Source organism: Ananas comosus, linkage group 1 (assembly GCF_001540865.1).
Source record: "Ananas comosus cultivar F153 linkage group 1, ASM154086v1, whole genome shotgun sequence".
Taxonomy (NCBI): Eukaryota; Viridiplantae; Streptophyta; class Magnoliopsida; order Poales; family Bromeliaceae; genus Ananas; species Ananas comosus.
Genome location: NC_033621.1, coordinates 34355 through 46742, shown reverse-complemented (window position 1 = coordinate 46742; position 12388 = coordinate 34355). Strand labels below are relative to the sequence as shown.

At 43.7% G+C, this 12388-nt stretch overlaps 2 protein-coding genes across 2 annotated transcripts; one reads left to right on the top strand and one right to left on the bottom strand.

Moving 5' to 3' along the window:
- LOC109707836 lies at positions 671–2880 on the top strand. Its single transcript, XM_020229365.1, has one exon. It carries the CDS (start codon positions 2001–2003, stop codon positions 2613–2615), a length of 615 nt encoding a protein of 204 aa, XP_020084954.1. The 5' UTR covers positions 671–2000; the 3' UTR covers positions 2616–2880.
- On the bottom strand, positions 5116–8496 carry LOC109717385 (protein STRICTOSIDINE SYNTHASE-LIKE 3-like). Its single transcript, XM_020243151.1, has 4 exons — positions 7795–8496; positions 7298–7576; positions 5886–6053; positions 5116–5797 (listed from the first exon to the last, which is right to left on the bottom strand). Exons 1-4 carry the CDS (start codon positions 8130–8132, stop codon positions 5404–5406), a joined length of 1179 nt encoding a protein of 392 aa, XP_020098740.1. The 5' UTR covers positions 8133–8496; the 3' UTR covers positions 5116–5403.

Sequence of the window (12388 nt, the reverse complement as noted above, 5' to 3'; positions counted from 1 at the left end):
TTTGTGCCTTATATTTAGAAAAATGGAATTTGATTCGTAATTAAGTTTTATATGTTGTTTCCAAATTAAATTTATAATTTGGATGTAATTTAAATTTCGATTATTGTTGTAGATATTTGAGAAGTTTATACTACTTTTAATTGTATAAAACTGGTCTTGTGGACCAAAATATTCTGCAAAAACTAAAATATCCTCTAGATATGAATATGGTGATTGATTAGTACTTTACCTCTAGAGTCTTGTTATATTTCCATCACTTATTTAGAAAAATAAATGATCAGGATTTATATAATTTACTGAAGTATTGCTTTTTGAAATGAAGTTCGTCCAAGTTCTTAGAATATTTTTTTTCTCTGAAAAAAACAAATTTCGGGCGGTGTCCAGCATTAAGAAGTTTCTCGAAACGTATGAAGTTACGGTTGCGGCTAAATTTTGCGAGATTGAATGTCTAGATGCCGTGCCTTTTTTAAAATTTTATTTTTTTTATGGATCTGTCAATAATAAAAAACGCAACAAATGTAGTAGACTGCTGGTTTTCAATTTAAGATTAGGAGAGATGATCGATGCAAATGATATATATCTAATTACTATATAAAACGATAGCACCAATGACTTAGTGTTATTAATAGCATATTAACCTAGTTCTATATATATTTGTATATATATATTGGCGGGTGGGGGTGGTATGGCCAGTAGAACGTTCGCGTCATCCGACGTGTCTGTGGCGTCCGACACATTATTCACGCGCTCAGTCAAATTGCGGATAATATTCCAGCAACGTCCGACTGCGAACGAGGCCTGATGTTACTCTCTCCTCTAATTAATTGGCAATAGGATTCACATTTCACACGCAGCGGGAACCACGTCGGACAGGGGCCCGAGCGTCCACAAAACCGGAGAACCCGGCGTCTCTTTTCTATACATATGCTGACTGCTCGGCAACCTGAGGGCGTCGCATAGGGACGGACTCACTCCACCATATGCTTCCCTAATCCCTTCTTCGCAGGACCCATACACCATGGCAGGGTGGGGTTTGTGCTGACTCGGCTTCCGCTATCCATCCATCAGTGTCGGCATCTGCAAGACGGAACTTCAAGTAGTAGTGCCGCAGCAGCGGCTCTTGCCTTCCTTCCTTCCTTCCTTCCTTCCTCCCTCCCTCCCTTGATAATATTCTTAATTACCTGTTTCTCTTCTTCTATTCTGGGGGGCGCGTGTGGGGCCGTCGGGGGCTTGACAGCGACAGATATTTAGGATAGAGCAGAAGGTACGTAGGTTTGCTCGGTTCCGTCCGTCTCATCCTCCGCGCGGTTTTTGGTTTCTCCCTCCCCCGGTTGAGAAAAGTAGGTAGTTCTTATACAGCGGCAGGGCAGGGCAGGGCAGGGCAGGGCAGGCGCCATAGCAGCAGCAGCATCATCACCATAAGCAAGCTGTCCGTTTCTACTAATAAGGCGAACCCGGAGCCGAAGGGGCGATTGCGCGAGCGATCCGGATGGGTGAGACCCATCCATCCACTCTCCTCCTAATAATAGCACACGCCAACTACTCCAATCTCCGATCCTAGGGGGATCCATCCCGTCCTCCGCAGGAGGGGGTGAGTCTCGTAAGTATCTTTACTATTTTAGGCCAATCAGGGATTTTTCATCCTTTTCGGTTGGCTGCTTATAACCCGTCGTCCGTCGTCCGTCGTCCTTCGTCCTTCGTCCTTCGGGTCGCCGGGAGTTAGGCGCGCGCCCGTCCCTAATCGGCTAGGCTGGGCTGAGGTGGGCGTTGGAGGGGAGCCTTAATTTAATTACGATGGAGGCCTTCCTCTGACCTCTGCTCCTTCCCGGGTCCCCGCGCGGCGCCGGGCTCCGATCGAGATCCTTATCGTTGGGTTAGCTAGTAATTAATTGATTGGTTCGTCTCGCTGTCGGCCTCCTCCTCTTTCCGCGGAAGAGCAACCAGCAAGAGAAGGCTGGGTGGGGTGCACCGGCCATGATGTGGTCCGAAAAACAGAATTGATGCGAGCTCGTGCAGAGTCGATAATGGGCGGCGATCAGGGGAAGACAGCAATGGCGCAGAGGAAGCTTCTTCTCCGTGGTCCGACGGCACTCGCCCAACGGCAGCCGGATGCCGCCTCTGCCTCAAAGCCACTGGGCCGGCGGCGGATAGCGGAGATGGCTGGGGAGACGGCAGCGGAGTGTGCGGCCATCTGGTGCTGCTGTCCCTGCGGCCTCCTCAACCTCGTCGTCCTCGCCCTCGTCAAACTTCCCGCCGGGCTCGTCATCCGCGCTCTGCGCCGCCAAAGGCGAGTGATGAGGAAGCACAGCAGAGGAGGAGCCGCTGCCCTGAGGCTGCTGGGAGGGCCCAAAGGCAAAGGCAGAGGCAGAGGCTCAACTGGCGAAGGCGAAGGCGAAGGCGAAGGCAAAGTCGAAGGCTCAATTAGCGACGACGAGGTGGCGGTCGGCGATCTTCGCATCCACGCGTCCGCCGGGTCCCTCCTCCTCGCCTACGCCTCAGACGCCCTGCCGGCCAAATCGCTGTCGCCGGAGGAGGTATCCCAGTTGGAGAAGGAGATGTGGGCCCAGTTCTACAGTGCTGGCTTCTGGCGGAGCCTTTCCCAAAGGGAGTACTAGTATTTTCACTCCGTGCTCCTTGTCGCCGTCTCATCCGTCTTCTCCTCCCCCTCCTCCTCCTTCCCCCCACGGCTGTAAACAAGCGAGAGAAAAAAAAAAAAAAAAAAAAAAAAAAAGAAAAACCGGCCGGAGGACGTGGGACCCGCCGTACGGTCAGTTAAGGAGCGTCCACATTAATTTGATTGCAAGCGGATCGAGCGCTCGAGGCTGGGCCCACTGCGTTTGGATATATTAATTAACAAAATAAATTAAAAAACAAAAAAAAGAAAAGAAAACGAAAGCGAGTAAAGGTTTCAACCTCACAGTTTTCTGCCTTTGCAATTGTGCAACGCTATTCTGTTGCTATTTCCATACATACCAGCATTTGTGTGCTTGTCGATCGACGTGTTCCTTCTCCCCTTGGAAGGAACCTGCGGGGTCTCATCCTGTTTACCATATTTGTTTGATGCCTGCCAGCCACCGTTCATTTACGTGTTAGGCACTTTTTCTGCGAGGACTCTTTTTCTTTTTTTTTTTTTTTAGAAATAGGTAGCAAGTTACCTGCTTCATTCATTAAGCAAAATGAACTAAGCATACATGTTGGAAGCAACTAAGGTCTCCTAGAGTATCCGGACGAAAACAAGAAACGATACAATTACGAAGAAGTAAATAACTAAAAGAAGTAAATAAAGCAGTAAATATCGAAATCGAGCACAAATAGTACTGAGAAGGAAGTGAGAAATCGGGAGTCACGGTCGATAGTCAAAGGATCTCGGTCCAAGTTTTGATCAAGGCCGTAACACGTTCGAGAGCCCGGAAAGCATTGGGCCACGCATCGCTTAAGATAGTATTATTACGCTCCGTCCATATCACCCACCAGATTGCCGCCAAATGGGTTAGACTTTTTGTCCTCAACACGACATTGTGAATGTTAGCTATCTCCGTCCATAGCCGGCGAACATCCCCCGATTCCAATTCGCTTGTATCTGAATTTCCGGCACTGAATAGAAGGTATCTGACGAAGACACATTCCCGAAATAGGTGGTCGCAGGTTTCTGGAAATAGCGCACAAAAAATGCAATACTGATCCACAACGCACCCTCGACGGATTAATCTGTCCGCTGTAAGTAATCTTTTGCGAAGGAGAATCCAAATGAATATTTTATTTTTAGCCGGAATTTTTAGCCTCCAAAGCTGAACGTACAGGGAGTCTATCTGACCATCGTCAGTGATGAGCTCATAGAGGGATTTAACAGTAAAAGTTTGGTTGGACGTCCATCTCCACTTGATTATATCTGACGTGTCCGATGGGCTATACTGAATGAGCAGGTTTTTGAGCAATCTCATCTGGTGACGGCTGACACTAGTGTTCGTTGTATCGAGGTTTCTGGCTATGTACCTCCATCTCCATCCCTTTTCATTCCAGCATTGTGAAACTGTGACCTCCTTGTGCACGATTCTAGAATGAATTCCTGGAAACTAGGTGCTTAGTAGGGTTTTTTCTGCGAGGACTCGACGTTCAAGGATGGAGAGCTATACTATTATCTTCTTGCACTCATAACCTTTTTTCTTTTTTTCTTTTTTTCTTTTTTGACACTCATAACCTTTCAAAATTTGCTCAACAATAATCTTTCAAAATTTGCTCAACAATATTTTTCAGCAGCAGACATTAAGATTTCGTTTGGAATTGTGGGAAGATTGCGTTGCGTTCCGCATATTGCGATTAATCGATTACGATATATTTTTTGTGATTTTTTGTGATCCCATCGAAAAAAGCAGAAGTATATCTCTATATATTTTTTTTGAACTCCATTCTATCTAACAGCGTTAGATCCACCTCAACACTAAACTAAGCGTAAAATTGTGAATCAGAGATTTTGCTTTTGAAACTATAAATTAAATAATTTACTAGTTAGCTAAAAAGTTATGTTACTTTTTTGTAATTAATTAATATAATTTTTCATTATCTTATACAATATTCATAGCTACAAAAATTATTAATTTATTAAATTATTATTAATTAATATTTTGATATTAATTAATTATATAAATATTTTTATTGTAAATTATAGTTACTCTTATTTCTGCTATACTAATCTAACCATTCAAATAATATTTTTTTTACCCAAATTAAGAACAATTAGTTTTCATCCAAATGCAAACTTAATTTTGTTTTTGCTTATTTCCCAAATTGTACCTATGCCCAATGCCTACTTGTTCCTAAACCAAATGATAGATCAGTACAATGAGGAATCTATTTTAGTGTAGTTTTTCAACTTGAATAAAATCATAGATCGAATATGCTCAAAAAGTAATGCTAACTGTACACTCCTAATCTAGGTATACATTGTACGCTCCTAATCTAGAGGTATACATCTTACATCCCGCTCATTCAAGAATTGTTATTTTCTACTTGTCTGATGAGTTTTTTTTTTTTAATACTAAACACCCAGAAAATTTTGTAAATTCTAGGGTGCACGGGGTATAAAATTTCTACCTATAGGGAAGCGTACAGGTAACATTTTCCTCCGCGGAATGAGATAATTATAAAGAAGAAATATGCTGCAGTCATTGTTTGAAACATCTCCTATTTCCATGAGATTCACTCCAACAACCTGCTATTTATTTCCTTGACACAAATTCCGCAAAATGCCTAACCCCTGATCAAGAGATTAATCGCATCCGGAAGTTGAATCATGAAGTCTCGCCGTAGATCATCATACAAATTAGTATTCCGCATGCCAGCATGCTTGTCCCCTTTAAACTAGCACAAGCAGGTATATATGATCATGAGAAATATAAATTATGATCAATAAACGGCAATAAATGGCATGAGCACTGATCCTATCCAAAGCTTCCCATCCTTCTCTTCGACTTCGCTAACTGCCCTAACAACCTTCCCCTGCCGGTCTTCCAGAATTTCAAGCAACTCCCCCTCTGGGCCGTACTTGATAATCACTCCACGAAGTTTGCCTCCTATCTGCATCAAGTAGTGATACTTGACTGGGATAGGGAGCTTAAGCAGGAACTTTCTCAACTGGGTGTAGCGACTCAGAACATGTGCATACACCGAATGACGGCAGTGGACTGCCACCCAGAATTCACCCTTCTCGTTAGTTCTCACATTATCTGGAAACCCAGGTAGGGTAGCGAAAACCTCCCATGTTCCTGCCTTTTCTCCCTTCAACCAGTATCGGCTCAACCTACATATATACATACATGTTTATCCAGAAGTAACACGGAGCCATGCATTGGTTTAACTAATAAAGGTTGAGATTTATGCCAACCAACCTGCCACGAGATCCTTCACAAAACAAAAAGAATGACCCATCTTTGCTCATGGATACACCATTAGGAAACTGAAGGCCCCGGAGAAGGACTGTTGTTTCTTTTGTAATTTGACTGTATTTCAAAAGCCTTCCCGAAGGTTCCCCAGAGAAAACTAGTTGCAAGAAATTCCTGCAAAATTTAATAATCGCATAAAGGGATACAACCGAATAAGCCTGCCCACTGATTTCCCGAGTGTCCTCATAAGTCATAAGTTGAGGCCTCATTTGGCATCGTTGCCTTAAAAAAAAAAAGAAAAGAATTTCTACATAAAGTAGGCAGCTAACACTAGAACACAGAAACATTTCCAAATTAAACTGTACTGTTATTCAATTATAGGAAGACTGAATCATACTTGCGTATGTGTAATCTGTATGACTTTAGATGAAGAAGATGGGAACAATTTGTTACGGATTTTATAACTTACACGATTCTCCTTCAAATTTCTAACAAAAATAGGATCACATCAAAAGTTGCAGGTAAAGGATACAGCCCTATAAATGATATGATGTATTGTCAATTGGGCGCTAAAACATATAAGTTTATCTCCCAGAGCATTCTAAGTTCTCTAAAATTATACCCAACTGTCGAATGAACATTTCATCTCGAAACATAACAAGAATATACATATATGTTGTGTAGACAACTAACTCGTTCCGTGCGTGTGCGTGTGTTTGTGTGTGTATATATAAACAAATTCATGGATGCGCATGAAATTTGTTAGTTCTACAAATATCAATAGAACAACTCATTGAAAGAAGGCCTGTAAAGACAGTTTGGCCTACTACTTAAAAGGAGGAGAATCAAAAGTGAAGCTCCTATGCAGAAGAAAAAACATGGCCATCCACCTAATGTGATCTTGATATGGCAAACTGCCAATAGGCTCGATAAACTTAGCCATAAGTAAGGCTTTAATAGTTGTTCCTCATATGCTTTTGATAATAATTGAAAAGTAGATAGAAAATACAAAAAAGAAAGTATTAACACCAGCATGCAAACAAGATATCGTAGAAAAGCTTCTGTGATCAATTAAAGGTATTGAAGATTTAGTTTGGAAAAAGGCAAAAGGCAATAATATGGACAATCTTTTGTGTGAAATCTATGCAATGACCTTGATTAGTGAGTATGCCCGGAAAAGAAAATGCAATTTCAAGTTCTTAACAACTGTAAAAGCCATCGAAGGTACTCGTATATTCAAGTTAGATTGATGTGGCAGCCCGGAGGATGAACCAAAGCAGCTTTCTTTCTCATGGGAGAAAAAAAAAAAAAATGCAGACAAACTGGAAATCCTCGGAAACATTGATATTGAAGAGCATGGAAAGAGATTTAGGGAGCACAAAAGCTAGGATGTGATTGTAAGGATTAATGGGATTTACCTTCTCTGGTAATTGGTGCTACTATCCGTAAAATAGATGTTCCCTTCCTCATCTAAATCCAAGTCATTAGTGAAGTTCAAAGGGACCCCTTCTGCCTGTGTGGTCAGCTGTGTAGCCAGGCCACCTTGTGGACCGACCTTCAGCAACCCGAAGTAGGCATCAGCAATGTATAAATCACCAGTCTTCTTGTCGAACCGTAGACCCAGTGGCCGCCCGCAGATATGCTCATTTTTCAAATAACTCAAAGGGGATGGCTTTGGGCCGCACAGCTCCTCCGTTCTATACAATATTGATAACATATATACACGATTAATTAAGAGACGACGGGGTGAGGTGATCAGTCATGCTAGAAATAATACATATATTTAAAAAATAATAATTATACAGTAGGCGCTTCGTGCTTCTTCTTCGTGAGTTACCATCGGTGGGTATTAATGAATTAACGAACTTGATGAATCAATTAGAAAACAGGTACCGGTAGGAGGAGGAATTCCTACCTGTTGGGGGAGGTGTATGCGAAGTCGGACCAGCGGGCGCCGTCCCAGAAGAGGACGCGTCCGTCGGCGACGCCGGTGTAAGGGCCGCGGCCAAGCGGGTCGAAGGCGATGCTCTCGGGGCCCTGCACCTGGTTCAGGAAGCGGATCTCCGCTCTCCGCAGCCGATCCTCGGCGTCCCTGGCGGCCGGCAGCTCCGACCAAGGGGGAAGCTCTACGGGATGGCTCTCGAAGCCCGGGAAGTCGGCTACGGCGCTCAGCCGTAGGGGGTCCATCGCGCAGTACACCGCGGCCAAACCCACAACCAACGCTGCCAGCAGACCAGCTGCCCGCACCGCCATGTCCCCTGCCAAGTGCCTGCCTTCTTTCCTGCTCCTGCTGCTCCTCTTGCTAGGCCAGCTGCCTCCCCCACTCTACCTACCCTAGCTAGAAGGCAGTTCCCCAACGACCAAACACTCTCCGCCTCTCTCCTCTCCTCTCCTCCTCGTCCTAATTTTATGGCGGCGATCAATTTTCTATTCTATAATCCGGTCTCTCCATACACCAGGGCTCTGGAACAATAATGATAATTAATAATGATAGGCCGGCACGTCGGAGAGAGAGAAAGGAGCGTTGCTACGGAAGGTGTAGGTGGAGGAGATGGGGACCGTCGACCGTGGGACGGTGGGAGGTAGTTGACTAGTTGGTGTAGGACAGTAGGAGGTAGGGGTGAAATTTATTTCAGTTCGGTTTAATCCGGTCGGTAGAAACAGTTGGGCCTTTTTTAGATGGGCTTTTCGGCCTAAATTTTCTAATTGATTTGTTCGATGTGTCTCGAACTTCNTTTTTGGCCAATTTGTATAAAAAATACACTTATTTGGGACTTTTGTAAAATCGGACCACCTTTTTCGTTTTTGCAGATTCAGTCCGCTTTTTCAGCAAACTGACCAAAATACCCTTATACCTTTTTCTCTCTTCTCTTTTTTTCTCTCGTTCTTTTTTCATTCTCTTCCCAGAAAGCGGCCTCGCCCGCACACCTCCGCACCTTCCTCGTCTCCGACCCTGCCCAGACCGCGCCGCGACTTTTTTTTTTTCCTCTCCGACTCTCCTTCACCGTTTCCGACGATGACGACGTCTCTCTCGCCCTTCCCCGTCCTTGTAGTCCTCTCTCTCCTTCTTTTTCTGCCGCCTCCGACGACGACGCATCTTCGCTGACGCCGACAATATGCCGGCGCATCCTTACCCTCACCTGCACACCCCTGCACCTTCCTCGCCTCCAACCCTGCCGAGGCCGCGTCGCGACTCTTTTTTTTTTCCTCTTCAACTCACCTCCACTGTCTCCGACGACGATGCTTCTCTTGCCATTCTCCGCCCTTCTCGTCCTCTCCCTCTCCCTCCTCTTTTGCCGCCTCCGACGACGATACATCTTCGCCAGCGCCGACGCCTGCACCGACACCGTGGAGGTCATTGCGGCGCTGCAACCTCGGAGCGGGGGGTTCTTAGCGGCATCGTCGCCGGGGCCGTGGAGAGAGGTGACCAAAAAAAATTATAAAAGAAGTAAGAAAAAAAAAATAAAGATAAAAAAGTATAAAAAAAGAAGGATGAAGATGAAATTACATCGTTAATTGCAAAAAAAATTATAAGTTGCACTACTTAAGATGTAAAATGCAGCTTTAAGATAAAAATTACACTCTTTAAACGAAAATTATACTCTTTGAGAGATATTTACACTGTTTCTCCTCTTATTGCACTCTTTCAGATGTAAACTGCACCCACTAAGATAAAAATTGCATTCTTTAAACGAAAGTTGCACTATTTCTCCTCTTGTTATACCATTTCTCCTCTTGTTACACTATTTTTTTTATCTTAAACTACACTCATTTAAGAGATATTTATATTGTTTCTCCTCTTGTTGCACTGTTTTTTCTCTTGTTGCACTATTTCTCCTCTTGTTATACTATTTCTCCTCTTAAATGGTGCAGTTTAAGATAAAAACAGTATAACAAGAGGAGAAATAGTGCAACAAGAGAAAAAACAGTACAGTATAAATATCTCTTAAAGGGTGCAGTTTAAGATAAAAAATAGTGTAACAAGAGGAGAAATAGTACAACAAGAGGAGAAACAGTGCAATTTTCGTTTAAAGAGTATAACTTTCATCTTAATGGATATAGTTTATATCTGAAAGAGTGCAATAAGAGGAGAAACAGTATAAATATCTCCCAAAGAGTGTAATTTTTGTTTAAAAAGTATAATTTTCATCTTAAAGCTGCAGTTTATATTTTAAATAATACAACTTATAATTTTTTTTCTCAGTTAACGATGCAATTTCATATTCATCCTTCTTTTTCTATAATTTTTTATCTTTATTTTTTTTCTTGCTTCTTTTATAATTTTTTTTGTCACCCCTCTCTGCCAACGGCCACGGCGCCGGCAACGATGCTGCTAAGGACCTCCCGCTCCGAAGCTGCAATGCCGCAGTGACCTCCACGGTGTCGGCGCTGGCGCCGAGATGTATCGTCGTCGAAAGCGGCAGAGGAGGAGGGAGAGGGAGAGGACGAGAAGGGCGGAGGAGGGTAAGAGAGGCGTCGTCGTCGGACACAGTGGAGGAGAGTCGAAGAGGAAAAAAAAAAAAAAAGAGTTGCGATGTGGCCTCGGCAGGGTCGGAGGCGAGGAAGGTGCAGGAGTGTGCAGGCGAGGGTAAGGATGCGCCGACATATTGTTGGCACCGGCGAAGATGCGTTGTCGTCGGAGACGGCAGAGAAGGAAGAAGAGGGAGAGGACGAGAAGGATGGGGAAGGGCGAGAGAGGCGTCGTCGTCGGAAACGGTAGAGGAAAGTCGGAGAGGAAAAAAAAAAGTCGCGGTGCGGCCTCGGCAGGGTCGGAGACGAGGAAGGTGCGGGGGTGTGCGGGCGAGAGTAAGGATGCGCCGGACAAGTCGCCTCCTCCACCTTCGCCGCTCTCTAGGAAGAGAAAGAAAAAAAGAACGAGAGAAAAAAAAGAGTAGAGAGAAAAGGGTATAAGGGTATTTTGGTCATTTTGCTGAAAAAGCGGACCGAATCTGCAAAAATGAAAAATATGGCCCGATTTTGCAAAAGCTCAAAATAAGTGAATTTTTTATACAAATTGGCCTTTTTTTTCACAAAACTAAAATTTCTTGAAGAACAGCTTCGTTCTATTGCCTCTGATTTGTGCAATCAAGAAAGACACATGATAGTCCGCCTTAATTTCATTTTATCTTACTAACTACACCTTAGCAAAAATAAAAATAAAAATAAAAATAAAAATAAAAATAAAAATAAAAATCCTCAATCACTAATGCTCCGTTTGGATGCTTTACAAAATATTTAAAATATATGCTATTAAATGTTTGGAAGGTCGATCAGAGGTGAAATGAGATTAATTTTCTTATCTACACTGTAGAATCATTGTCGCTAACCATTAATTCCAAAAACTCGAGCTGTTAGAAATACGCAACCAATTCACTTAAAGCGTACAGATACAGCCCACAGGTATAGATTATGACTCGGCCCAACCAGATTCCCACCACTTCGAATATAACTCGGTCACCCAGTCTTACGCCATTTTGAACATAACTCGGCCCAACATAGCCTCCCGCCACAAGGCAGGATACTGACCCATTTAAGCCAACAATCTCACCTCCAACATTTGGACATATTTGCAGCATGCAGGAATCAAATCCGTGACCTCTAACTCTGATATTAAATGAAGAATCAAATAACAACTAAGAGGGGGGATGAATTAATTGACAACTAAAACTCAAGTAAAATTAAAGGCTAAATTACACAAAATTCTCCTGTCAATACCCGTTTTTTCACTTTTTTTTCCTGTCATTTAAAAACCTACACTTTGCCCCCTTGAAAAATGGGAAATGTTCAATTTGGCCCCCCGCCATCAGTATTCCGTTAGGGTTCCATTTATATCTTATTATTATATATTTTTTATACCCAAGATACCCTCCCCTCCCTGCCGCCTCCTTCCTTGCCACCCTACACCGCCGCCTCGCCCTCCTCTGCTGCTTCGCCCTCGCCCACCCCTCCATTCACGTCCACACACATGCTCTCGTGCTTCTTCGCCGTCTCGCCCTCGCCCTCGCACGCCTCTCAGTCCATGCCCACTCCGATCTCCTTCCTATCGTCGCTAAAATGGAGGGGCAATGCGAGCGCAAGAAAAGCGGGGGAGCATGTGGAGGAAAAGGGAGTCGGAGCTCCGGTTGAGCGAGGCGCGAAGAACGGAAGAGGAGGGGCGACAGCTGAGCGAGGTTGGGGGAGAAGATGAAGATGGTGAGGGGCATTTTGATCATTTTGTCACGGCATACCCCCTGTGAACATTTCTCATTTTTCAAGAGGGCAAAGTGTAGGTTTTTAAATGACAGGGGGGAAAAGTGAAAAAGCGGGTGTTGACAGGAGGGTTTTCTGTAATTTAGCCTAAATTAAATTTAGAAAAAATTGCACAACCAAATAAAAGAAGAAAATCAAACTCAAAAAACACAGATGATTTTATTCTGCTTTGGCTTTCTGCCTACTCCAGTATGATCCTTCTCCTTAAGGTACCAATTTGATCGCTATCACTTAGCTCTTTTGAATAGCATAAAACGAAA

Bases quoted from the DNA above. Each gene is read 5' to 3' on its own strand.
- LOC109717385 (XM_020243151.1), bottom strand. From the start codon at position 8,132: ATGGCGGTGCGGGCAGCTGGTCTGCTGGCAGCGTTGGTTGTGGGTTTG. The intron at 7,577-7,794 runs GTAGGAATTCCT...AATATTGTATAG, and splicing joins GCATACACCTCCCCCAACAG to AACGGAGGAGCTGTGCGGCC. The intron at 5,798-5,885 runs GTTGGTTGGCAT...GTATATATGTAG, and splicing joins TGTGAAGGATCTCGTGGCAG to GTTGAGCCGATACTGGTTGA.
- LOC109707836 (XM_020229365.1), top strand. From the start codon at position 2,001: ATGCGAGCTCGTGCAGAGTCGATAATGGGCGGCGATCAGGGGAAGACA.